The following is a 27,978-nucleotide window of genomic DNA, read 5'->3' as shown; positions in this document are numbered from 1 at the left end:
GTTTGCTGGTGTAGCAAGCCTGAAGGAAAGGGAATGTTAGCCTTCACTGCAAAAAGGTTTGGAATGTAAACATAATACTGAGATTGTGAAGTGCTTTAGTGAGACCACACCTGGAATACTGTGTGGAGCTTTTGTCTCTGTATTTGGAAAAGGATATGCTTATCTTGGATTCAATATATTGCAGATTTATAGTACTGCTTGTTGAATGATAGATTATCCAACGAGGAGAGGTCGAGACAGGTAAGTCTACATTCACGAGAGTTTTGTGGAGAGACAGATAACCTCACTGAAACCTACACATTTCTGTTTTACGGGTAAGATGCTGAATGGCAGGTTCCTCCTGTTGAACATTTGGGATGTGATTTCAGGATACGGAAATGGCTGTTTAGAACCATGATGAGGACAAATTTCTATCCTCAGACTCATAAGTCACTGAAATTCTCTACTTCAGAGGGTTATAATTTTGAATATATCTAAGGCTGATTTCAAAATATTTTTGTATTAGGAAATGGAGGCTGTGATGTGAATGGTCTTGACCCATATAATCAGCCATGATGTTAAAACTAGAACAGTCTTGGGAGGACGTACAGTATTAGTCCACTCCTGCTTCAATTTCTAATGCTCTGCTAACAAGTCTGATTCAAGGGCTGGAAGTGCTGGAAATCACAAAGGAGTCACCGAATATCTGAAAATCGGAGAATTTAACACGTCAATGCCACTTTGTTAACTTGTCCTTGGTCTTTTCACATGTTGTAGCATCTGTTTTGTTTCTTGATTTTTGACTATTTCAGCATTGCAGTGACTGCTGTTCTTACCTCTTACTGTTTTCTGTTGCCTTTATGTTTGTCATGATGTGGTAATCAATACTACAGAGAAAGAACAGCTTTTACACAGACTCTTTTCTGGGCTTTACCATCTGTTAATACTGAGCCGAGGTCTCTCTAGGTGGCTAACTTCAGCCATTTTGAAACATTAATTAGCCTCCAATGTACGAATGACATCACATGAATCATCTTAAGTGAAAAAGCTTTCCACACTCCTTTGGCTGTTAGCACTAAGTGCTCTTTGGGATTCTTCTCCTTTTATATTCAATCCATTAGAAGTTTTATCTTGCAGCTTGTTATGACTGATGAAAGGTTTTGACCTGAAACATCGACTGCTTATTTCCCTCTATAGATGCTGCCTGACTAGCTGAGTTCCTCCAGCATTTTGTGTGTGTTTATGAATGGGAATGACAGTAGGCCACCTGGTCCCTTAGGAATATCCCTGAGATGCTTCACAATTTCTTCTCACAAAAGGTGTTGAATCTCTGCAATTCTCTGCACAGAAAACTTATAATATTTTAATCATTGGAGGCATTTAAAGAGGAAGTAGATATATATTTTTAAATGAACAGAATATTGAGGGCTATGGGGAACTGGCATAGAAGAGGAGCTGAGCCAGATCCAGTCATAATTGTATTGAATGACTGAGCAAACTTAAGGGGCAAGATAGTCTACTGCTGTTCCTTGTGCATTTTCTTTGAGTTCTTGTGAATGCATTGCCCATGATCAAAAATTATGTCTATTTTGTTTTGAGTTCTGAAGGGAATGAGGAGGTAATGGAATGGCATAGCAGATTTGGTGTCCATATGGCCTGATTCCACTCTTATGGTCTTATGGACAGGGAAGGAACCGAGGAAGATGCAAGTCTGGGACTAGGGTGGGAGATTATTAGAACTTGACCTAGTTGTAGCAGTAGCAGACTGCTTGGTGACAATGGAGTCAATGCGCTCCTCATGGATTGAGAGTTCGGTGAGATAGAGGATGATATTCCAATGACCCTGGAAAAGTCAACAACTTTGACAAGGAGGATGCTTCATTAATGCATCTTGGGGCCAGCTAGATTGTTGGGTGATTGCCTAAACTAATGGACTCTCCCATTCATTCCTGACTGTCCTTCTCTGACACATGGGAGGGAATATGAGGACTGAGCCAGGGATGTGCAAAGAATGACATTGAACCTTCTTAGGAGGTTCCACAAGGTCATAGATAGATAGATAGATAGATAGATACTTTATTCATCCCCATGGGGAAATTCAACTTTTTTTCCAATGTCCCATACACTTGTTGTAGCAAAACTAATTACATACAATACTTAACTCAGTAAAAAATATGATATGCATCTAAATCACTATCTCAAAAAGCATTAATAATAGCTTTTAAAAAGTTCTTAAGTCCTGGCGGTAGAATTGTAAAGCCTAATGGCATTGGGGAGTATTGACCTCTTCATCCTGTCTGAGGAGCATTGTATCGATAGTAACCTGTCGCTGAAACTGCTTCTCTGTCTCTGGATGGTGCTATGTAGAGGATGTTCAGAGTTATCCATAATTGACCGTAGCCTACTCAGCGCCCTTCGCTCAGCTACCAATGTTAAACTCTCCAGTACTTTGCCCACGACAGAGCCCGCCTTCCTTACCAGCTTATTAAGACGTGAGGCGTCCCTCTTCTTAATGCTTCCTCCCCAACACGCCACCACAAAGAAGAGGGCGCTCTCCACAACTGACCTGTAGAACATCTTCAGCATCTCACTACAGACATTGAATGACGCCAACCTTCTTAGGAAGTACAGTCGACTCTGTGCCTTCCTGCACAAGGCATCTGTGTTGGCAGTCCAGTCTAGCTTCTCGTCTAACTGTACTCCCAGATACTTGTAGGTCTTAACCTGCTCCACACATTCTCCATTAATGATCACTGGCTCCATATGAGGCCTAGATCTCCTAAAGTCCACCACCATCTCCTTGGTCTTGGTGATATTGAGACGCAGGTAGTTTGAGTTGCACCATATCACAAAGTCCTGTATCAGTTTCCTATACTCCTCCTCCTGTCCATTCCTGACACACCCCACTATGGCTGACTTGCTTCCACTCCTATTCTGTGGGTTCTGAGGTGACTGATGAAAGCTGTGCTGGATCTGCTGTCTCCTCTGCAGGGCAGGCCAGAGATGATTGATGGGACCTAATGTAATCTGTGCCTTGCATCTAGTAATGCCAGTACAAATATCCATAAACATTCCTTACAATTGTATTACAGCATTTCCAAGCCTGATTTTGCAATATTTGCATTGTCACCAATCATATCACCCTAATTGATTGTTAGTTTCTGTAGCCAATCCTTGACTAATAATAGCAGTGCCTCTGTGTAATTAACCAATGCGAATGACAATTCCAATTACTGATTGTTATGTCAATGCATTTCTTTTGACCTAGTGCATCCAGTACTTCAGCAATGTATTACTAATGGTTCTTTTCATCAAATGTGACTGCTACATTTCTTTCCATTATTTTCTCTACCTGTAACAGAACAATTTGCTTCTGTACACATTTCTCTTGAAGTGTCTTCATTATGAATGCTTGCTGCTTCTTGCCTTTTCCATGAGAGGTGTAATTGTGATACAAACCTTATTATATTTCATGTGAGTTATCTTCAGCACACTCTCCCACGTTATGCCTCCTTGTAAGACAAATTTCCTCTCTGTGAAAGAACTGCGTTTCTAGAATTATTATGAGACATAAGACCATAAGACATAGGAGCAGAATTAGGCTATTCGGCCCATCAAGTCTGCTCTGACTTTCCACCATGGCTGATTTATTATCCCTCTCAAACCCATTCTTCTGCCTTCTCCCCATAATGTTTGACACCCTGATTAATCAATAATCTATCAACCTCCACTTTAAATATATCCAGTGACTTGGCCTGCACAGCTATCTGTGACGATGAATTCCACAGATTCAGGACCCTTTGGCTAAAGAAGATTTTCCTCACCCCTGTTCAAAATGGATGTCTCTCTATTTTTGAGGATGTGCTCTCTGGTCCTAACCAATAATGTGCCCTCTGGTCTACCTGTGCCCTACTATAGGAAACGTCCTCTCCACGTTACCTCAATCGAGCAAACCTACTATTTATAACCTACTATATACACTGAAACCTACTCATTCTCAGCTCCAACGGGTACAGGCCCAGAGTCATCAAACTCTGCTTACATGTCAATCCTTTCATTCCTGGGATCATTCTCATAAACCTCCTTTGGACCGTCTCCAATGCCAACACATCTTTTCTTGATAAGGAGACTAAAACTGCTCACAATACTCTAGTGCGGTCTGACCAATGCCTTATAAAGACTCCTCATGGCATCCTTGCTTTTGTATTTTAGTCCTCTTGAAAGGAATGCAAACATTGCATTTGCCTTCCTTACCACCAACACAATCTGCAAGGTAACCTTCAAAGAAACCTGCACGAGGACACCCAAGTCCCTTGGAATTTTTGAGTTTCTGATTTTTGAATTTTCTCCCTGTTTAGAAAGTAGTCTGTGCCTTTATTCCTTCTACCAAATTGCCTGACCATACTCTTCCCTACACTATTTTCCATCTACCACTGATTTGCCCATTCTCCCAATCTGTCTGAGCCCTACTGCAGACACCTTGCTTCCTTAACACTCCCTGCCCCTCCTCTTTCTATCATCTGCAAAGATGGCCACAAAGTCATCAATTTCTTCATCCAAATCATTGAAATACATTATGTGAAAAGAAGCATTCCCAATACCAACCCCAGCAGCACACTACTAGTCACTGGCAGCCTACTAGCAAAGGCCCCGTTACTCGCTGTCTTTGATTCCTGCCATTCTACTATCCTTGCTGGTATCTTTCCTGTAATAGCCCTGGCTCTTATCTTGCTTACCAGACTCATGTGTGGCACCTTATCAAAGGCCTTCTGAAAACCCAAATAAACAATATACACTGATTCTCCTTTGTGTATCCTGCCTGCTATTTCCTCAAAAAAATTCCACAAATTTGTCAGGCAGTATTTCCCCATAAGGAAACAATGCTGACTTTGGCCTATTTTATCATGCACCTCCAAGTATTCTGAAACCTCATCCTCCAATATCTTTCCAACCACTAAAGTCAAGCTAACTGGCCTTTCCTCTGCCTGCCTATGTTCTTAAAGTGTGGAATGACATTTTTTTCAGTTTTCCAGTCCTGCAGAGCCTAGTGATTCTTGAAAGACCTTTACTAATGCCTCCACAATCTCCTCAGATACCTCTTTCTGAACCCTGGGGTATAGTCCATCTGGTCCAGGTGACTTATCTACTTCCAGATGTTTCATCTTCCCAAGCACCTTCTCCTTAGGAATAGCAACATCACTCACAGATGCCCCTGACACTCGCATTTCTGGCATTCTGTTAGTGTCTTCCATAGTGAAGTCTGATGCAAAATCCTTATTCAGTTCATCTGCCATTTCTTTGTCCCTCATTACTACCTCTCTAACATAGTTTTTCAATAGTCTGATATCCACCCTCACCTCTTGTTTGCTATTTATATATCTGAGAAAACTTTTTGCATCTTCTTTGATATTATTAGCTAGATTACCTTCATATTTCATCCTTTCTTTCTTTATGGCTTTTTTAATTGCCTTCTGTGTGTTTTTCAAAGCTTCCCAGTCCACTACCTCCTCACTAATTTTCGCGATGTTATATGACCCCTCTTTTGCTTTCCTGTTGTCTTTGACCTCCTTGGTCAGCTACTGTTTCCTCATTCACCTTTAAGAATACTTCTTCATCTTTGGGATGTTCTTTTCCTGTGCCTTCCAAATTATTCCCAGAAACACCAGCCATTGCTGTTCTACAGTCATCTGTGCTAGTTTCCCCTTCCAATCAACTTTGGCCAGCTCCTCTCTCAAGCCCCTGTCATTCCCTTTACTCCACTGTAATAATGATACATTCAATTTTAACTCCTTCAATTTTAACTGCAGGGTGAATTCTATCATATTATGATCACTGATCACTATGATATTATGATATTATTCTATCATATTATGATCACTAAGGGCTCCTTTCCCTTAAGCTCCCTAGTCAAATCTGGCTCATTACATAACATCCAACCCAGGATTGTCATTTCTCTGGTGGGCTCAACTACAAGCTGCTCTAAAACAGCCACCTTCTGTGCATTCTACAAGCTCCTTTTCTCATGACCCAGCACAAACCTGATTTTCTCGATCTACCTGCATAGTGAAATCCCCCAGGACTACCTCAACACTGCCCTTTTCACATGCCTTTTCTGACTCCCATTGTAATTTGTAGTCCACATCCCGGCTACTGTCAGAGGTCTGTATCAGGGTCTTTTTATTGTTGCAATTTCTTAACTTTGCTACAAGGATTCTACATCTTCTGGTCCAAAGGATTTTATTTCATTCTTTACCATCAGGGCCACTCCACCCCCTCTGTCTAACTGCATATCAATAGACAATAGACAATAGGTGCAGGAGTAGGCCATTTGGCCCTTCTAGCCAGCACCGCCATTCACTGTGATCATAGCTGATCATACACAATCAGTACCCCATTCCTGCCCTCTCCCCATATCCCTTGACCCCGCTATCTATAAGAGCTCTATCTAACTCTCTCCTGAATGCATCCAGAGACTTGACCTCCACTGCCTTCTGGGGCAGAGCATTCCACATATCCACCACTCTCTAGGTGAAAAAGTTCTTCCGCATCTCTGTTCTAAATGGCCTACCCCTTATTCTTAAACTGTGGCCTCTAGTTCTGGACTCACCCATCAGCGGGAACATGCTTCCTGCCTCCAGTGTGTCCAATCCCTTAATAATCTTATATGTTTCAGTCAGATCCCCTCTCATCCTTCTAAATTCCAGTGTATACAAGCCCAGTCCCTCCAATCTTTCAACATATGTCAGTCCCGCCATTCCGGGAATTAACCTTGTGAACCTACGCTGCACTCCCTCACTAGCAAGAATGTCCTTCCTCAAATTTGGAGACCAAAACTGCACACAATACTCAAGGTGGGGTCTCACCAGGGCCCTGTACAGCTGCAGAAGGACCTCTTTACTCCTATACTTAATTTGTCTTGTTATAAAAGCCAGCATGTCATTAGCTTTCTTCACTGCCTGCTGTACCTGCATGCTTGCTTTCATTGACTGATGTACAAGAACACCTAGATCTCGTTGTACTTCCCCTTTTCCTAACTTGACTCCATTTAGATAGTAATAGCCTCACATTTATCCACATTAAACTGCATCTACCATACATTTGCCAACTCACCCAACCTGTCCAAGTCACCCTGCATTCTCATAACATTCTCCTGACATTTCACACTGCCACCCAGCTTTGTGACATCAGCAAATTTGCTAATGTTATTTTTAATCCCTTCATCTAAATCATTAATGTATATTGTAAACAGCTGTGGTCCCAGCACCGAACCTTGCGGTACCCCACTGGTCACAGCCTGCCATTCCGAAAGGGACCAGTTAATCATTACTCTTTGTTTCCTGTCAGCCAGCCAATTTTCAATCCATATCAGTACTCTGCCCCCAAAACCACGTACCCTAATTTTGCCCACTAATCTCCTATGTGGGACTTTATCAAAAGCTTTCTGGAAGTCCAGGTACACTACATCCACTAGCTCTCCCTTGTCCATTTTCATAGTTACATCCTCAAAAAACTCCAGAAGATTAGTCAAGCATGATTTTCCCTTCATAAATCCATGCTGACTCAGACTGATCCTTCTACTGCTATCCAAATGTGTTGTAATTTCCCCTCTTATAATTGACTCCAGCATCTTTCCCACCACTGACGTCAGGCTAACCGGTCTATAATTCCCTGTTTTCTCTCTCCCTCCTTTCTTGGAAAGTGGGACAACATTAGCCACCCTCCAATCAGCAGGAACTGTTCCTAATCTATAGAACATTGGAAAATGATTACCAATGCATCCACGATTTCTAGAGCCACCTCTTTAAGTACCCTGGGATGCAGACCATCAGGTCCCGGGGACTTATCAGCCTTCAGACTCAACAGTCTATCCAACACTGTTTCTTGCCTAATATAAATTTCCTTCAGTTCATTCTTTACCCTAGTTCCTTTGGTCACTATTACATCTTGGAGATTGTTTGTGTCTTCCCTAGTGAAGACAGATCCAAAGTACCTGTTCAACTCATCTGCCATTTCCTTGTTCCCCATAATAAATTCACCCGTTTCTGTCTTCAATGGCCCAATTTTGGTCTTAACTATTTTTTTGCTATTCACATACCTAAAGAAGCTTTTACTATCCTCCTTTATATTCTTGGCTAATTTACCTTCATACCTCATTTTTTCTTGGTGTATTGCCTTTTTTGTTATCTTCTGTTGCTCTTTAAAAGCTTCCCAGTCCTCCAGTTTGCTGCTCATCTTTGCTATGTTATACTTCTTCTCTTTTATTTTTATACTGCCCTTTACTTCCCACGTCAGCCACGGCCGCCCCTTACTCCCCTCGATATCCTCTCGATACCATGTGTATTCTTGGATGTTAAGCTCCCAACTATGATCTTTTTTCAGTCATAACTCAACTATGCCCACAACATCATACCTACCAGTCTCTAACTGTGCTACAACATCATCTACCTTTTTCTGTATACAGTGTGCATTCAAATATAGCACTTTCAGTCCTGTGTTCATCATCCCTTTCAACATTGGACCCTTGTTACACTTTAAGTCATCCCACTGACTGCAAATTTGCCCTACCTTCCTCACAACCTCATCACACACTGCACCTAGTTATATATCAACTGCCTCTTCCTCAGCCCTATCATTCTGGTTCCATGCCCCTGCCAAATTATTTTAAACCCACCCCAGCAGCTCTAGCAAACTTCAACCATAATAATATTGCCCCCCCCCCCACCTTGAATTCAGGAGTAACCCACCCTTCTTTGTACAGGTCACATCTTCTCCAGAAGAGATCCCAGTGATCTCTGAAACCCTGATCCCAGCACCAATTCTTCAGCCACACATTCATCTGCCAATTCATGATAGTCTTTCACCTTCACTGGTGCCAGATACAGGCAGAAATCCAGAGATTACTGGAAGTCCTGCTTATCAGCTTTCTGCCCAACTCCCTGATTTCTCTCTTCAGAACCTTCTCCCTTTTCATACCTATGCCATCAGTACCAACATGTACCACGACTTCTGGCTGTTCACCCTCCCCTTTAGAGTGCCATGGACCCAAATTGAGACATCCCTGACCCTCACACCTGGAAGGCAACGTACCATCTGGGTGCCTCCTTCACTTCCATAGAATCTGCTGACTGCTTCTCAAATAACACTGGATTACAAATTTTTTGCAAGTGTTGCTTCCTCAGAATTATTATTATTTATGATAGATCACTCAAAGTGAAACACAAATATAAGTTTTTATATTTATATCCCGTAGGAACTTGGGGAAACAAGAAATTAACTTTTATTGAATATTTAATCGTACAATGGTACTGATGCTCTGCACTAGTTCAACTAGGTTAAAATGTTTTGTTGATGATTTTCATTTGAACTGCAGCTTCTCACTTACGTGCCAACAATAATCAGCCAGGATTGATAGATTCCAGTTGCCCAGATACCATTTCTCCATAACTGCAGTGTCCTGGTGAATCATTTTACCATGTTCGTCACTGACAGTGCCAAGATTTGCAGGGAAAATTTCTAAGTGGGAATACAGAAAATGAATCTTTAGAGTTATGTTACACTTCATGGTCTTGTATGCTTGAAGCATGTTGTCAACCAGCTGCATGTACAAACGTTTGTAGTTTGTTGCTCTGTAGTTGCCAAGAAAATTTTCGCCAACATCCTTGAATGCCTTCCATGCGATTTTCTCTGATCTTTGAATTGGTTGTCATTGCTGAGCTGTTTAACTTGTGGACCAACAAAAATGGCTTCATTAATCTTTGTGTCAGTTATTCTGGGAAACATCCGTCACAAATATTTTAATCCTTCATGGAAATTTTTGTGCCTGGTGACAGCAGATTCCATCCTTGCAATCTTGAACCCAGTAATTCCATTCTTGTCTTTGACAAACCCAAATCTCTGACCCAGTCATTTAACTCAGATTGAGTTATCAGATGAGGCTCAATCGACATAAAGGGTTCAAAATGTGTATCGGTATCGGTGTTGTTTTCTATTCCTGGCTCATGCATCATGGCACCTTCATCCGCCTCCTCTAGACTCCATGTCCTGTTTTTCTGAACCCTGTCCTGCCACGCAGCACTTGCCCTGTCAAAGCATACCCAGGCCTGCCTGGACAAGATAGAAAACCTCTCAGCTTACATTTTGAGTAACATTTTAATTGGTTTGAATTATGGATTGAAATAACATATAGGCAATTATTAAAAAATAGTGTGTGATGGTAACTTTTATGATCAGCAGCCCAAAATTCTTAAGATACACCCAAAAGTATTCAGGAAGCAAAACCTTTGTTGTCTTGTGTTATGGAATCCCCTGTCCCTTAATTGTACTGGTAAGCTGAAGTGGACTTGGATTTATATGTCACCAATGTATGTCCCCTTTTCTGACATATATAACCCTTAATGGAACAAGCCTGCAGTGAATAGCTGCCATTTGGTCCCACTTGATGTGAATTTTATTTAGTGAATCAAGATCTCACTGCTGTCTTTTCTTATAAGTGATGATCATATTTATGCCTGGAATTCCTTTGGCAACTTTTCAATACCATTTCCATCAAGGTTAACATTTTACAAGCCAGTTCAAACTTAATATTCTGTGTTTTTAACAAGTTGGAACTGATCCACTTGTCTTCTCAGCCACTGACAAATCTGCACCACAGTGCAGGGTTTCAGGGTTCACTGTATGTCAGGATAAACCCTTCAATGCAATAATCTATTTGCTGTCTATTTTTCCTGCTTGTTGAATCCTTGTGCCAATTTTGTCAGAAACTTTACCCATTCAGTGCTGTCAATCATTAATTCTCTGCAAGTTCTTCCAAAAGTTTCCCCAAAGCACACTGTTTTTAATCTCTCTGATTTTCAGAGAGTTCTTTACTGTCATGGCCATTGTAAGAAACACCAAATTTCTTGGTGTTCTCATGACGGAGAATCTCACCTGGTCTCTCAACACCAGCTCCATAGGAAAGTCCATTTCCTACCCCCCATCCTCATCACATTCTACAGGAGTAGAATCCTGAGCAACTGCATCACTGCCTGGTTTGGAAATTGCACCATCTCGGATCCCAATACCCTGCAGCGGATAGTGAGGTCAGCTGAGAAGATCAGCGGGGTCTCTCTTCCTGCCATCACGGACATTCACACTACACGCTGCATCCGCAAAGGAAACAGCATTATGAAGGACCCCATGCACCCCTCATACAATCTCTTCTCCCTCCTGCCGTCTGGGAAAAGGCTCCGAAGCATTCGGGCTCTCACGACCAGTCTATGTAACAGTTTCTTCCCCCAAGCTATCAGACTCCTCAATACCCGAAGCCTGGACTGACACCTTGCCCTACTGTCCTGTTTATTATTTATTGTAATGCCTGCACCGTTTTTGTGCACTTTACGCAGTCCAGTGTAGGTCTGTAGTCTAGTGTAGCTTTCTCTGTGTTGTTTTTTTATAACATAGTTCAGTCTATCTTTTTGTACTGTGTCATGTAAACCATGGTCCTGAAAAATGTTGTCTCATTTTTACTATGCACTGTACCAGCAGTTATGGTCAAAATGACAATAAAAGTTGACTTGACTTGACTAGACTAATATATTAGGAAGTGGCTCCTGAGCCATTATTGCAGAATATATGCCAAAGCTTTATTGAATTCTATTAAGTTACTACCTGATGTTGTATAAGAAAGAATATTGCTGGAACTTCAACCTCCCAAACAATCACAAAGATGTGGGGCATTGTGTACGTCAGGAAAACGGAGGTGCATGCAACAAGACTATTCCATTAATAAAAGGGAACTTTGTGTGCACAATGTGGGCATTGGAGTGAGGAATGAGTTATTGGAACACATCTGATGATTTTCTAAATAAATATATTGAGGGACAGATAAAAGAATAGGAGGCTATAGTTCTAATATTGTGCAGATGAGGCTGCCTAACAAGATAAGGAAAGGTAGTAACACGGGTAGAACATTGGCTGATTGCCAGGAGGCAAAGAGTGGGAATAAAGTGAGCCTTTCCTGATCCGCTACTGGTGACTACAGGTGTTCTGCAGGGGTCAGTGTTGGGACCGCTTATTTTTATGTTGTATAAACATAAAATGTTTATTTTTAAACATTTGGATGATGGAATTGATGGCTTTTTAGCCAAATATGCAGACGATATGAGGATAGGCAGAGAGGCAGTAAGTGTTAAGGAAACAGGGAGGCTGCAGAAAGACAGATTAGAAGCGGCAAATGGAATACAATGTCGGGAAGTGTATGGTTGTGGTGAACTACATATACCTGTCTGGACACGCCCCCCCCCCGCTGACTGCTCCTGTGGCTCCTCCCACAGACCCCTGTATAAAGGCGATTGGAGGCACTGCTCCTTCCTCAGTCTCCAGGATGTTGTGTGGTGGTCTCTTGCTGCTGACAGTGCTTTCTTCCAGCCAATAAAAGCCTATCTCTCGCCTCGCGTCTCCGAGAGTTATTGATGGTGCATCAATGGTCATGCACTTTTGTAGAAGGAATAGAAGTATAGACTATTTTCTAAATGGGGTGAAAATTCCAACATCTGAGGTGCAAAGGGACTTGGGAGTCCTAATGCAGATTTCCTTAAGGTTAATTTGCAGGTTGAGTTGGTGGTAAGGAAGGCAAATGAAATGTTAGCATTCATTTCAAAAGGACTAGAATATAAAAACAAAGATGCAAGGCTGAGGGCTCTATAAGGCAGAAGTAAGTCCTCACTGAGTATTTTGAACATTTTTGGGGCCCCTTATTTAAAAGATGTGCTGAATTTGCAGTGGTTTCAGAAGAGGCTAATGAGAATGATTCCAGGACTGAAGGAGTGATTGATGGCTCTGGGCCTTTACTTGGTGGAGTTTTGAAGAATGAGGGGGATCTCTCCAAGATAGAATGTATGTGGAGAGGATGTTTCCTATGCTGGGGGAGTTGAGGACCGAGGGCACAGCCTCAGCATTGAAAGGCATATATTAAAAATGGAGGTGAGGAGGAATTTCTTTAGCCAGAGGGTGGTGAATCTGTGGACTTCACTGCCATAGGTGGCAGTGGAGGTCAGCTCATTGGGTGTATTTAAGGTGGAGGTTTATATGTTCTTGAATAGTCAGGGCGTGAAAGGTTACGGGGAGAAGACAGGAGATTGGGGTTGAGAGGGAAATAGATCAACTGTGATGAAATGGTGTAGCAGAGTGGATGGGCCAAATGGCGTAATTCTGCTCCTATGTCTTATGATCTAATAGCTAGTTGAAGATGTGTGGCTTTTAGTGAATACTGGTTATAATAATAGACTATTATCTTAAAATGGTTTACGGTAGTTCATTCTGGTCTGAAATGCTGATAAGCAATTTCGGAGAGCACAAGGTGGTAGTTTTGATGGATGCCAGAAGTCAGAGAAGATAACATGAACCCATGAACACTACCTCATTACTTTACTCTGCTTATGCTCTTTTTTAAATATATTTCTTATTGTAACTTAAAGTATTTTATGCATAACAACAAATCGCATGACAAATGTCAATGATAATAAACCAGATTCTAATATTATGATTATGATGAATTAAAAGCTAAGACAGTGGAAACAACAATAGTTAATGTTTAAAAATGGTATATGCAGTAGTTTACAGGTAATATATACTCCCTTTTAAGGCAAAAACAAGCACATGAAGAGTGTTTCACCTATGGCTGCCAAGAGGAATTAAAATTGGATTAAAAGAAAAGGCTTAAAATGTTGACAAAAAGAGTAAGGCTGAGAAAAAGGAACAATTCAGAAATCAAGGAAGGAAACTAAAATGATAGCAGGTTAATGAGAAACCTAAAACACATTATAGGAGCTCCTATAGATTGTTAAAAATTACAGCTTAAATTAATGCAAGTCTCTAACCGATTAAAACAGCAGAAGTTATATTAAGGCATGAGTAAGCAACAGAGGAAGTATACTCCGGTTTATCTTCAGCTTGTATAAATCTTTTGCCTCTTCCGAAAAAAATAAGCATTTTTTGTCTGTTTCAGGGAAGAAAGCACTGAAAACTTTGTGAATGGTAGAGCTGAATAGGTCCAGAGTAAATGAGGAATTAAAAGAATTAGCATTTGTAAGAAACTAGTTTTGGAAACTAATGGACATTAAAAACAATTACTCCCCAGGATCAATTGATCTGCTCTAGTAAAGGTACCTGCTAGTGCATTCACTATCTCCACAGGAACCCCCTTTGAAAGTGACCTGTAGAGATAATGAATGTTCTGGCATTCACGTTAAAATTCCATAGATACTTGAATAGTTTCCACAAACCAATGTGAGAGGGAGTCAGAGAGAGACACAGAGAGAGAAAAAAAAGGACCAGTGTTCCTGATATCAAAAATAGGGAAATTGTCAGAATCTCTTAAGGATGTAGTAATAGAGCATCTAGAAAATAATGACGTGGGAGATAATGAAATTTGTCCAATATTGAGAGTTAACCATAATGACACCTGGGATAGCAAGCTTGTCCTATTAATTACACTGAAGTTGTACTAGTTCAGATTTCTTGCTTTGCAGTTTTTTTTGATATTCCATACAGAGTAGCACAGTGGCCCAGGTTCAATCCTGATCTCCTTGGGGGGTGGGGGGGAAAAGAGGGGTGTCTATGTGGACTTTGTGTTCTGTGAATGCATGCATTTCTTCCAGGTGCTCCATTTGCTCCCCTAAAGATGTGGGTTGGTAGAATAAAACACCCCGTGTGTAGGTATTAAATGGAATCTAGGGTGGGGTGGGGGGGAGGGGAAGTGGATGGTCACGAGAAGATTGGGAAAACATAAAGTGGAATTGAAGGATTTGTGCAAATGGGTGGCAGGTGCAGAGTTGATGGGCCAAAGGGCCTGTTTCATGCTGTAACTTTCTGTGATATTTACCTTATGATGAACAGAGACTAGCACAGCAGACAATGTGCTCTGTCCTCTCTTTTCAAAGGTCACTTACTAATGTATGGAAACCTGTCTTCATGTCCATTTTCACCAGTGCTATAAGAGATTAGAATCTCATGGATTCTCGTTAGAATGCTGAAATGGAATTGTATCATGTTACAACATATACTCAAATGGTTAAATTTTATTTTAATTGTTGTAGAAATAAAATTCTGTGGCCTATAATTCAAACATTAATTGACAGTTTTTGACAGAGACAGGCCATATTATTTTTGATTCGTCCATAATTACTTCTGTATACCACGTGAACACGAGCAAACTCTACCTGACAGAAACAAACAAACATCAGTAACAGAGTTTATACAAAATCAAGCATTCAGAGATAGAGTCAAGCACTCAAATATTTAAATAAGTGGCTGATCAATCATTGGAGGATTCAGTATACTGTTCAATCCAAGCACTGAAACATTCACAGTAGTACGTTAACTGAAATGCAACAGGCAACGCTTCAAGTAAAATCCCTGTCGTGCTGCAGTTACTAAACAAATGAAAGATGTTTTAGAGAGTGATAGAGTACAGGTATTTTCTTCAAAATAGCATTTGATGCACTACATAGGATACAATAATAGCTGTACAAACTAGTGAGCCAACATTGCCATTGATAGAAAAAACAGAATTTGGGGAAGACATAGTCGACATTAGATTTGTAATTTGTGACTTGGTGGGCATTTTTATGTAGGTATTCAGATTGATGCAATATTCTGGATTAACACAGGTGTCCAGTTCAGTGATATAGTTCTCTACGTCACCAACAGATTCACAATTCTGCCCTGCATAGCACTGGCAAATAAAATTTTCAGTGAAGAAGATTATATCTTCAAAAGAAGCTTGTCCGATAACTATGTATCCTTTGTTGGTTCTCCTTATTCTGAAGCTCGCCGGGTTCAAATGCAGGTAATGAGCAGAGTCCCAGGCCTTCCGCACACACCGCCCTTTGTTGTGGCACAGTATTTTACTGCAGAGCTTGGCTGCAGATGTCACATTAACAATGTAAGGATTCAGGACTTCTTTAACGTAGTTATCAACGGTCAAACACACCAGCTGTAAGATACAATTACAAAAGATTTCTTCCATGTTTAATCATGACAGTCTATTCGCATATGGGTAACAAAATAAGCAGAAGCATCTATTTATTCATCATTATTCAGAGAAAAGTTGTCTCCTTGTTATACAATAATTTAATCAGACTGAACAAACTATCTATTTGAGGCCTGGCAAAGTGTCTCGGCCTGAAACGTCAGCTAAACTTTTTTTTCCATAGATGCTGCCTGGCCTGCTGAGTTCCTCCAGCATTTTGTGTGTGTTATTTAAGTTAGCTATTAATTTTGTTGTTATATTGGTTAAGTTTCCTCATGTGCTAAAATGCATGACGTCATTTTTTCCACAATAATATTCAAATCACCTTACTTCTGGGAACTTGTACTGAAGGTATGAATGATACAGAGCACTCATATAGAAACAGCATATTGTAATGAACACAAGACATTTTACAGTGGGACTTAGCAGACATCTGTTTGGCCTAGTTCAAGGCAATGGAGTCTGGAACATGGAGCTACCTACAAGCAGGTCTCCGTCAAGATCTCTACTCAGCTTTGCTACAAGTTTAGGCTACCCACTACCAAACCTCAGCCTAATCACCTGTCCACTACCCTTTCACAATCCAGTCCCTTATCAGAAACTGGCAGTGATTCTTTTAACACCTGTTGAAGCCAAGCCAACCCTCAAGGCCTTGTTACTCCATGGTCAAGGTCTATGCCATCGCAACTGAATATCTGGTCTGGTCCTTTCCATCAGGATCCCACTTGCATTTCTTCTTTTCCCTTCACAAGGGAAGAATGGGTTGAAAGGGGCAAGACCTTTGTGGGCAAGAGGCTGATTCTGTTCTATATGAAACCTGTAGCTCCTGAACAATTGAACACCGCGTAGGATACCCAGCTCTTACAACATATTGGCCTTGGTTTAGCACTTGGTTCTTGCTTTGGAGCATTTAAGCCAAATGCAATATACCTTCTGCTGGTCTAGCAGAGGTCAGCTTGGTGATTTAAAAATGATACAAGTCCTGTGTAACCATATTACCACATTAACCCACTGCCGAAATTGGGAAGAGGCCTAATCTCAAATAACTGCAGTACAAATAACGCACTGTCATCTCAAAAATATCAGACTTCAAATATATTTACCCTTGTTTCTGTCATATTCAAACTGCCCCATACTACAAACCCAGCTGTTCCCAGAGCAGCACTTTCCCCAATAGTGTGGAGAAGATCAATCTGTAAAGAGAAAGTTCAAAAAGTTATGCTTTAAATTCTATCAAAAAATAATTCCATATACATCACCCAGAACATTTCTTTGTTTTAATCTTTCTGCATTTTGTAACTCAGGGCAAATTCTTCCATTTACAAAGCAACTCAAGGCAATTTACAAGGTACATTAACAAATGTAACACCCTGGTAAAGGTTCCACTGCTAACATTGTAGGGTATTTCAGGTAATGGTCTTTCTGTGGAAGCAGTGTGTGGGTTATGGTTAGAGATAACGGGTGCTTTGGAATGTGAGCTGTCCAATCAGGGCAGTGGGGTTTTTTTGTGCACCTGATAGTGGTGTGACCTTTGGTCTTTGTTCAGTGGGGAATGAAGAGCGAAAACGCTGGAGAGAACCGGCTCTAGGGTTTGTAGGCTCCTCAGTAGACTCCCACACCTTGCCCTATCCAGAAGGATGGAAGATGGAGCAAGGTGCGGGAGTTTACTGAGGATTACTGTGCACATTTGACTGTTTAATTATAATGGGCCCCTTCTGTTTCTTCCCTTTCTTTACTTACTTTTTAGTTAATATTCATACTTCCTTTTATCGTATGCTGTGTGCTGTCTGTTATTTGCTGGCAACAACTTGTGACGGGGTAGCAAATCACATATCCCTCACACAAACCAGGGTTTGGGTGGGAGAGACATCCCGATCTCACGGATTTGGCAGGACGGAGCGTGTATTCCCCAGATTTACGCAGCCCAAGAAAACAGGGGTTTCACAAAGAAAACATGCAGACAGATGACCAAACATTTGGTCAAATGGATTTCCAAGAGGTGTTCAAGAGGAAGGAAAGGTAGAGGTTAGGATTCCGTAGTATTCCAGAGTTTAGGGATTCAGCAGCTGAAGGTACCAACACCAGTGACTAATTCTGGGGATGAATAAGAACAGGTGGCTCTTTTGAAAGGTTCTAGGTTAGAAGGATTTTATAAAAGCATGTGAATCATCTTTGAAAGGTGAAAACAAGGAAGGCAATTTTAAAATCAGGAGCTAGTGTAGGCGATGAGGGATGACTGAAATGCTGTGGGCGGGATAGCACAGAAAATACCAGATGATCTCATTTACAGAGAATCGAACAAATTGCAGTGGAATAACTTCTTCCACAGGTAACACGGGTGTGGCAGAATGTTTCAGCAGGTGGTGATCTGAGACAGGCTGGACTGTTATGGAGGAGGAGATAACCAGGAAGGAAAGGAAGTTAATTTGTTATTGGTATGGGTGCATCACCAACATTGATGTTTAACCTGTATGTACTGACTACATCAGCCACTTTCTTACTGACATGCCACACACGTTCAGCACAGACAAGATGGGCCAAAGGGCCCATTCCTGTGCTGTACTTTTCTATGATTCTATGACCAGCCCATATGATAGCCATACAATGGATGCAAAGTTTAAACTCAACCAGGGTCACATGTGACATCAAGTTGTGAGCGGTCTTTTTCCATTATTGGACAGTGGGCAGCAAGAGGAAAGGAATCACTCACTTAGGACTGAAGGACTATATTTTTATCATCCCAATGTCTGTTCACCCAGTACATAATGTATTTTAGTAGTTAATGCTTTCAAATTGGGAACCTTGGATTTACTTTGGTAGGTAACTAAAGATTTGTCTCTTCTCAAAAGCCTGTTTCATCTTACCTCAGATAGATATTCCATGGGAGAATCAGTGAACACAGGCCGGGTGTAAACATACACAGGAGGAGAGTAGTCCTGGGCAGAAAGTTCTGCCACACGCTTTGCTTCCTTGATACGGTGACGTACAAACTTAGCAGCAGCCACTGAATCTCGTAGAGTTGTCTGCAGATAGATGGATGGAAAAAGTGCTGTGCTTTCATTCCAAAGCCAGAGAAGTTCATTATTTCTTGCTATTTCAATATCAGGGCATCTCCCTGTGTAGTTAACAAATGAATCCTTGTAGTTGTAATTATAACACTCTGGGTACAAATAATATCCCCATAGGTGATTTGGTCTTAATGATTTACCCAACTTTAAAGTTGCTAACATTAATTTTCTTGCATGTTCTTCAAATTCATTCTTGGCAATCTCAGTTGCATCTTTCATGTTCATTAAATGATTTCGTTCCATAACCAGCTCGATAGATTTTATTCTGTAAATATCTTTCTGGTCCCAATTTCTTATCCACTGTGGTCTCCAGTTTTCCCAGTTTATCACTGCTAGTCCAGGATTCGCATCTGAAGGAATATAATGCTGAAAATCTTCCTTTGTCTTTAATAGGTGACGGTGTAAAGACATCAGCTGAGGTAAGCCACCATTAAATGCTTCGTTAGTCAACTCATCGTAATATGGATAATAACCAAGTCTGTTGTGGTAGAATATTGAGATTGGTTGTCCTTTAGCGGATTCTAAGGGGCTGCCAACAACTTCAAACAGGCTCAAATCTATTGTTATACCAAATCTACTGTCACATAGTTCAGTGGGTGCATTCCACAATGCAGTGAAGGGGGAGCTCTTGTTCAAGGGATGCACAGTTTGAGGTAATGGTTGGCTGAGGCAGCTGGAAGCCAGTAGAGTAAATTGTATAATTGCTATAGAGAGACGATTGTTGTGGCTGTATTTAAAGTTATGGCACCTCATTATTGCACCAAGGTACTGTATCAAAGAAAACAAAAAAAAGATTTTCATCGCTAAGTAATTCTAGCAGCAAACTGATCTTCCTTAGATATCAACTCTAAAAGCACATTGAAATCCTGTTATTCTAAGGGGAGGACATATAAAATAAAATAGATAGCCTTTGATGGAACACTAGATTTGTGATGACTTGAACCATTAACTACTTCTCTCCCCACAGATGCTGCCTGACCTGCTGAGCATTTCCAGAATGATCTATTTTCATTCTAGATTCACCATACCTTCTTGCAAGTCCATGCATCAGCTGATTGATTTATCTTACCTTTGCAATTTCAATCTACTTTTTAAAAGGTAAGATGTGAGTATCTTAATACCAGTGTACTGACCACTATTGAAAATGATGAAGCCAGTTAAAGAGACCATCACTGTATGGCATAATGAGTTAAATTCTATACTTCAGGACTGTTTTGAATAGACTAACTGGCTAACTAACTTCAAAGAGGCTGCCACAAACAGAAGACAAAGAGCTGGAAGGTTCTGTGGAGTCTGTACAGAGTGAATATTGCCAGGAAACTTATTCTTACTGAAAAAGCTTGAACTAAAAAGCTAAGAGGTTGCTCATTTAAGACTGAAGTAATTTTTTCCTCTGTTAAGAAGTCCTGTATCTTTGGAGCTTCTGATTAATGGAAGCAAATGTTTACGGGGAGGTAGAGTCTTTAAAAACAACTGGGAGTGGAAATATTTCAGGAGTACCAAAATACAGAATTGAGATTATAATCAGGTCTATTGAAAGAAAGGACAGGTTAGATGGGCCGAATGGCATCCCCTCCTCCAAATTCATTTATTAGCATCTAGTGGAGATATTGTGGAGACAGATGTTGTTAAGACTTCAAAGTCAGCAATCAAAAAGTTGAGTATGGTGCAACTTAAGTCCTGAGCAAGAAGTATTGTAGCAAAGGCAGATAAGCTCAGAACATGGATCAACACCCAGAATTATGATATTGTAGCTATTAGTGAGACATAGTTGAAGAAGGGGCAGGACTGACAGCTCAGTATTCCAGGGTTCTGTTGTTTCAGACACAACACAGTAGGAGGGATTGAAAGAGGAGGGGTGGCATTACTGGTCAAGGAAAATGTCATGGCAGTGGTCAGTCAGGACAGACTGGAGAACTTGTCTAGTGAGGCATTATGAGTGGCACTGAATATAAGAAAGGTATGATGACGTTAATGGGGCTACAGTGTATTCAGACCACCTAACAGTCCGAGGGATTTAGAGAAACAGATTTGTAGAGATTACACACTGTTGCAAGAAACACAAGGTTGTTATAGTAGGTGATTTTAACTTTCCACATTTTGAACAGACTCCAATACTGTAAAATTACTAGATAGGATAAAGTTTGTCAAATGTGTTCAGAAAAGTTTACTTAATCAGTGCATGGAAGTCCCAACAAGAGAGTGAGTGATAATTGAACTGCTATTAGGCAATGAGACAGGGCAGGTGCCAGAAGTTTGTGTAGGTGAACACTTCGCATCTAGCAATCTCAATGCCATTAGTTTCCAAGTAAATATGCAAAAAGGTAGGTCTGGTCCTCGGGTTAAAATTCTAAATTGGAGAAAGGCCAATGTTTGATAGTATCACAAAGGATCTGGCAAGTGTGGATTAGGACAGGCTGTTTTTTTGGCAAAGGTGTACTTGGTGAGTGAAAGGTCTTCGAAGTGAAATAATTGAGAGAACAAAGCTTGTATATACCTGTCAGAATAAAAGGTAAATGTAACAGCTGTAGGGAAACTTGGTTTTCAAAAGATATTGAGGCCATGGTTAAAGTAAAAAACAGGTGCATAGCAGGTACAGGCAGGTAGGAACAAATGAGATGCTTGTGGAGTATAAGAAATGCAAGAGAACACTTAAGAAAGAAATCAGGAGGACTAAAAGAAGGCACGAGATTGCTCTAGCAGACAAGGTGAAGGAGAATCCCAAGGGATTCTACAGATACATTAAGAGCAAAATGATCGCATGGACAAAATTGATCCTCTGGAAGTTCAGAATGGTAACCATGCGTTGAGTGAAAAGAGATGGGAAAGATCTTAAATGCATTTTTTGCATCTGTATTTACTCAAGAAATAGACAGAGTCTATAGAAGTGAGGCAAAATGGCATCAACTCCATGGACTATACAGATTACAGAGGAGGGAGAGTTTGCTGTTTAGAAGCAAGTTAAGGTGGATGTATCCCCAGTGCCTGACCATGTATTCCCTGAGACCCTGTGAGAGGCAAGTGCAGAAATTGCTGGGGTCCTGACAAAGATATTTAAAACATTCTTTGTGACAAGTGAGGTACCAGAAGATTGGAGGATAGCGAATGCTGATCTGCTATTTAAGAAGGGCTATAAAATAAACCAGGAAATAATGGCTGGTAAGTCTGACATTAGTAGTAGGACTGGATATACATGTGTTTAGATAGGCATCAAGGAAAGTCAGCATGGCTTCATGCATGGTAGATGGTGTCTAACCAATCTTAGAGAGTTTTTCGAGGACCAGGAAAGTGGATGAAGGCAAGGCAGTGGGTATTGTCAACATGGGCTCTAGTAAGGCATTTGACAAGGTCCCACAGGGGAGGTTGGTCAAGAAGTTTCATTCACTCAGCATTGAAGATAGCAAACTGGATTAAACATCGGCTTTGTGGGGAAAGCCAGAGAGTGGCAGTAGATGATTGCCTCTCTGAATGGAGTCCTGTAGGAATCGGTACTAGGTCTGGTGTTGTTTGTCATCTATATCAATGATCTGGATGATAATGTGGCAAATCTGTGGATGACATCTGTCGTGTCTGTGCAAAACAACATTATCGATTAAATAAAAGCATGCACGCGGGAGGTGGCTTTAACTAGTATGAGAGAGTGTGTGAGAGAGAAAAACAATGCAGGTGCAGACAACAGAAGAAAACGCAGTGCTAAAGGGAGGATCATTGCTTTAACAGAAATAGATCCATACATTACAACACCAAGTTTGGGGGTGTAGTCAACAGCAAGGAAGACTATCGTGGCATGCAGCAGGTTCTGGACCAAATGGAAAACAATGGGCTGACGGAATTTAATGCAGAGAAGTGCAAGGTGTTGCACTTTGGCAGGACCAGCCAGGGTATATATTACACAGTGATACCCTAAAGAGTGCAGTAGAACAAAGGGATCTAGGAACACAGGTCCATAATCCATTGAAAGCCATTTCACAGGTGGATAGGATCGTAAAGAAAGCTTTTGGCACATTGGCCTTCATAAATCAAAGTATTGAGTCCAGGAGATGGGATGTTATGTTGAAATTGTTAAGACATTGGTGAGGCCTAATCTGGAGCATTGTGTGCAGTTTTAGTCACCTACTTACAGGAAAGATGTAAATACATTGAAAGAGTACAGATAAAATTTACAAGGATGTTGACAGGTCTGGAAGATGCAAGTAATATGGAAAGATTGAAAAGGTTAGGGCTTTATTCCTTGGAACATGGAAGACTTAGGGGAGATTTGACAGAGGTATACAAAATTAAGATGGGTATAGATAGGGTAAATACCAGCAAGCTTTTTCCACTGAGGTTGAGTGGGACTACAGCTAGAGATCATGGGTTAATGGTGAAAGGTTAAAGTTTAGGGAAACATGAGGGGAAACTTCTTCACTCAGAGTTGTGAGAGTATGGAACAAGCTGACAGTGCAAGTGGTGCATTGGAGTTCAATTTCAATATCAAAGCTATGGTATGGAGCCCTATAGTCCCGGTATAGGTCGATGGGAGTAGGCAACTTAAATTGTTCGGCACGGACTAGATGGGCCGAAGGGCCTGTTTCCGTGCTGTACTTTTCTATGACTGTATATACGATATATGCAAACATAATATTTAAAATACGCTCTTCTCTGCGTTTTGTCGGATCTCCCATACTTGTGAACTTAGTAGAAGCCCGAAACAAAACATTTGCAGCGGTTCTCAAACCAGCGTGATTTAAAACTGCAACCACCAAACACTATTGAAATTCCCTCACTGAATATGTTAAATTCATTCAGGCTACTTACTGGATTTTAATCGATGCCAGTTTTAATACTTACAGGTTACTGACATGGTTGTATCATTTTTAACATATTGGAACCGTCAGGAAATATAAATGCTTGGCCAGTGAAACTGATACGAGCGATTTAAGCTGCGGTTCGAAAACCTTGCACACATGGGAACCCACACCTCATCCCTCCTCCGTGCTGAGCTGTTGTTCGCATCGGGGGTACACCAGCTACTGTCGTTGCCTTGGCAAAAGAAGTGGGATCACAAGACCATAAACACATAGGAGCAAAATTAGGCCATCTGGCCCTTCGAGTCTGCTCTGCTATTCCATCATGGATGATTCATTTACCCTTTTCAAGTCCATTCTCCTGCCTTCTTCCCATAACCTTTGACGCCCTGACCAATCAAGAACCTATCAACTGCTGCATTAAATGCGCCCAGTGACTTGCCTCCACAGCCAACCACAGCAATGAATTCCAGATTCACCAACCCCTAGCCAAAGAAATTTCTTATCTCCGTTCTAGATGGACACCCCTCTATTCTGAGGTTATGCCTCTCTACCACTACAGACAAAAATCCTCTCCAACTCTACTGTATCCAGGGCCTTCAATATTCGAAAGGTTTCAATGAGATCCACCCTCATTCTTCTAAACTCCAGCGAGTACAGACCCCGAGCCATCAACGCACCCCGAACGTTAACCCTTTCTTCCCAGAATTATTCTCGTAAACCTCCTCTGGATCCTTTTCAATGGCAGCACATCTTTTCTTAGATAATAGGCGTAACACTGCTCACAATACTCCAGGCGCAGTCTGACCAGTGTCCTAGAAAGCCTCGGCATTACATCCTTGCTCTTGTATTCTAGTCCTCTCGAAACGAATGCTAACATTGTACTTACATTACCAACAACTGATCCTGCAAGATAACCGTTAGGGAATCATGCATAAGGACTCCCAAATCCCTTTGCACCTCTGATCTTTGGATTTTCTCCCCATTTAGAGAATCGTCTGTGCCAGTATTCCTTTGACCATACACTTCCCAGCACTATATTCCACCTGCCACTTATTTACCCATTCTCCTAATCTGTCTAAGATCTTCTGCACTCCCTGCTTCCTCAGCACTACCTGCTCTTCCACCTATCTTTGTATCATCTGCACAAAACCATCAATTCCACCATCCGAAATGTTGACATATAATGTGAAGCAGTTCGAATATCAGCCCACCAGAGGCGAAGGCACAATAGGTCAAAACCATCCGACAACAAAATCAAGTAAGGACCATGAATGATAATCTCTACAAACATGTTTGGAAATTAATCATTTAGTTCAGGGAGGTCTTTCAGAATCTCACCTACACAAAATTGAAGCTCACGTTAAATGACGCTTCATTGCTGGATTTAGGTCAGAAAAGGAATCTTCCTTCCATCAGAATTGTTATAAACTTTTAAAAGCTTTTATTTCTGAGACAAATGCCGCGCCTTTCAATTTGTTTGCAAATTTGGCACTTACCTTCAGTCGGCAACAGACACTTGGATGGAAATCTCTTAGCGTGCTTCCTGTTTTCTTTTACGATCTCGTGCTTTGAATTCACTCTGCTCACTTGGCGAGGTTTAATTGATCACCTGAAGTTAACTGGTAAACAGTGATTGCCGTTGTGGCACAGCCGTAGAAACGCTGTTGTAAAGTTACAGAAAGGTGTGCGCTGCAAACGTAATTCGACGTACTTTACAAGCCTCAGTAAACCGGAACTATCCTGAAGATTTTTTAAAGTATCAAATTGTGACCCTTTAATGGCGCTTCTCCCCGTAGCCGTAAAATCATTCCAAGTTAGGAAACATCTCCCAAATGAATCTAAAAATCTGTGTTTTTTAAAAACTTCAAATGACCGATCTTAACTTGGAAAGGATTCCTTGTCCTGTGCCTTCATGTAGTTCTGGCCGGCAGGAGACGAATCGATAGCACTAAACAAGCCTTGTTACATCTTACACACAACGATACGGAAGAGGGTGACGAGGTGAGAGTGGGAAAGAGTCCTGAAGGAAAAAAACAGGTGATTATAGAGCCTGACTGTTTCCCCTCCATTCGGGAAAGGGCCCTTTGTTTCCCCGCAATAAAAAGTGGTCTATTAACAAGCCAAAAGATTATGAATGAGGGTATTTAATTTCTACTCTTCTCAAGATAAGGGCAGTATTAAAGAATACAATATGTTCAAAACTAATTCACAATAGAAGCATTTAAAATAGGCGAAATTGGTTTTTAGAGTGCTTTCTTAGTGTTTAATGGAAACAGGGAATGCAGTCTGTTTAAAATATATTATTAATGTTTTTATTATTGCTTGAGTTTCCACAAGATTTAGGCAACCAACAGATCCAACATATTCTTGATTATTTTACGTCTAAAACAAGCAAAAGCATTCTGCATGTTTGGCAGAAAGGGTGAGATTTTATAATCTGAACAAATGCTTTGAGCTCTTATAACTTTAAAAATGGGTTGGGTGCTATGGTAGTAGAAATCTTTACTCACAATTTGCACTGTCTATAGACACCCCAGAGGCAGATTATTCGGGGTCTGCAGCTGGTAACATGGTTTTCTGAAGAGAATGCCACGAACATTTACCTGAGCATTTTTCAGTTTTTGTTCAATAAAACATAAGAAAATATATAAAAATATTTGCAGATATAAACAAAACCTGAAAAAATACCCAGTCCAGGTTTTGATAGAGAGCCTGTCTGGGTTCATTTTTTGAGATTTCATTCATAATTGCAATTTATGTATCTTGCTCCCTTGCATCCTTCATGTAGTTAGCTCACCGAATCTCTCCTGCCTGTCTCCCAGGATTCCTCTGGGTGCACTACTTTCCTGTCACATACCAAAACTGCAGGTTGATGGGTTAATTGGCCTCTGTAGGAGCATTAGCCAGGACACTGTTTCACGACTGTGGAAGTACCGTAGTTTAGCTAACACTTAAGACTAACAGACTTTAATTTAAATCATGGCTTTTACAAAGTTTTTAGTATGTTCCAAAGGAATCTGCAACACCATGAGGTACTTCATTGTAGCAAATATAGTGGTCAATTTATGCATAGCAATCTTCCGCAATTTGTTCACAATATATCTGTTTTAGAAATCTTGTGTGAGAGATTCAAGTCAACCAGAACACATGGGATAATCCTCTTCTTTCAATGTACTGCCACAGGATGCTGTATATCCTCTGAAATGGAAGACAAATTCCCACCTCATTCTGGCTTCTTTCCCCTTTCTTTCTAGACCTGTTGAAGGGTCTCAGCCTGAAATGTTGGCCCTTTATTCCTTTCCATAGATACTGCCTGACCTGCTGAGTTCCTCCAGCATTTTATGTGTGTTACAAGTTTTTAGGCTAGGGTCTCACCTGGAAGATGGTAACTCTGACATTGCAGTACAGGAAGAGTACAAGACTATACGGCAATACCTAATGTGGAGACTGGCAGCTGGATTATGTCATATTATGAGTGAGAGACTCCAGGATGGCTACATCATCAAATCATAAGCACCATGACAGCTACTGATGGCTGTTGGACCAGCCACTTCCCACTTTTCTCTATAAAGATCAGCTTCATTTGTCACATGTACATCGAAACGTTAAAACATACAATGAAATGCATAGCGTTAGCCTCAAATCGGCAAGGATTATCAGCCATGATTGAATGGTGGAGCAGACTCAACGGGCCAAATGGCCTAATGCTGCTCTTACATCTTATGGTCTTATGAATTGTGCTGGGGCAGCCACAACTGTTGCTAACCTTTTGGTGCCAACATAGCGTGCCCACAACTTACTAACCTTAACTTAACTATTTGTTTTTGGACTGTGGGAGGAAACTGGAGCACTGAGAGGAATGAATAGGGAGATTGTGCAAACTCCTTCTGGACAGCATTGGGGACCGAATCTCAGTCGGTGACTTCTGGTGCTGATCACTATGCCACCATGACTGATGTTTATCATTCTGGTCCCAATGCAATGGCAAAACTGACATACAGCCATAATTGAATCATCACTCCAAGTTTCAGGATGTAACAAAGAAAACCTTTCTCACCCCTTCCCTCACAGCTAGTGAGATGACTCCCAGGTAGCCGGAGTCACATTGTGCCTGGGTTATCCTGAGCTTTGC

The 27,978-nt window shown here is 41.0% G+C and overlaps 1 protein-coding gene across 1 annotated transcript; it reads right to left on the bottom strand.

The window, feature by feature from the left end:
- Window positions 1–15,050: 15,050 nt before the first annotated feature.
- On the bottom strand, window positions 15,051–25,774 carry LOC140734115 (hyaluronidase-5-like). Its single transcript, XM_073057696.1, has 4 exons — window positions 25,343–25,774; window positions 18,853–19,824; window positions 17,092–17,181; window positions 15,051–15,952 (listed from the first exon to the last, which is right to left on the bottom strand). The coding sequence occupies exons 2-4, from the start codon at window positions 19,807–19,809 to the stop codon at window positions 15,440–15,442; spliced, it is 1,560 nt and encodes a 519-aa protein (XP_072913797.1). The 5' UTR covers window positions 19,810–19,824; window positions 25,343–25,774; the 3' UTR covers window positions 15,051–15,439.
- Window positions 25,775–27,978: the final 2,204 nt, after the last annotated feature.

Source organism: Hemitrygon akajei, chromosome 10 (assembly GCF_048418815.1).
Source record: "Hemitrygon akajei chromosome 10, sHemAka1.3, whole genome shotgun sequence".
Taxonomy (NCBI): Eukaryota; Metazoa; Chordata; class Chondrichthyes; order Myliobatiformes; family Dasyatidae; genus Hemitrygon; species Hemitrygon akajei.
Note: the sequence above shows the minus strand (reverse complement) of the source record. Positions and strands in the feature narration are given on the sequence as shown.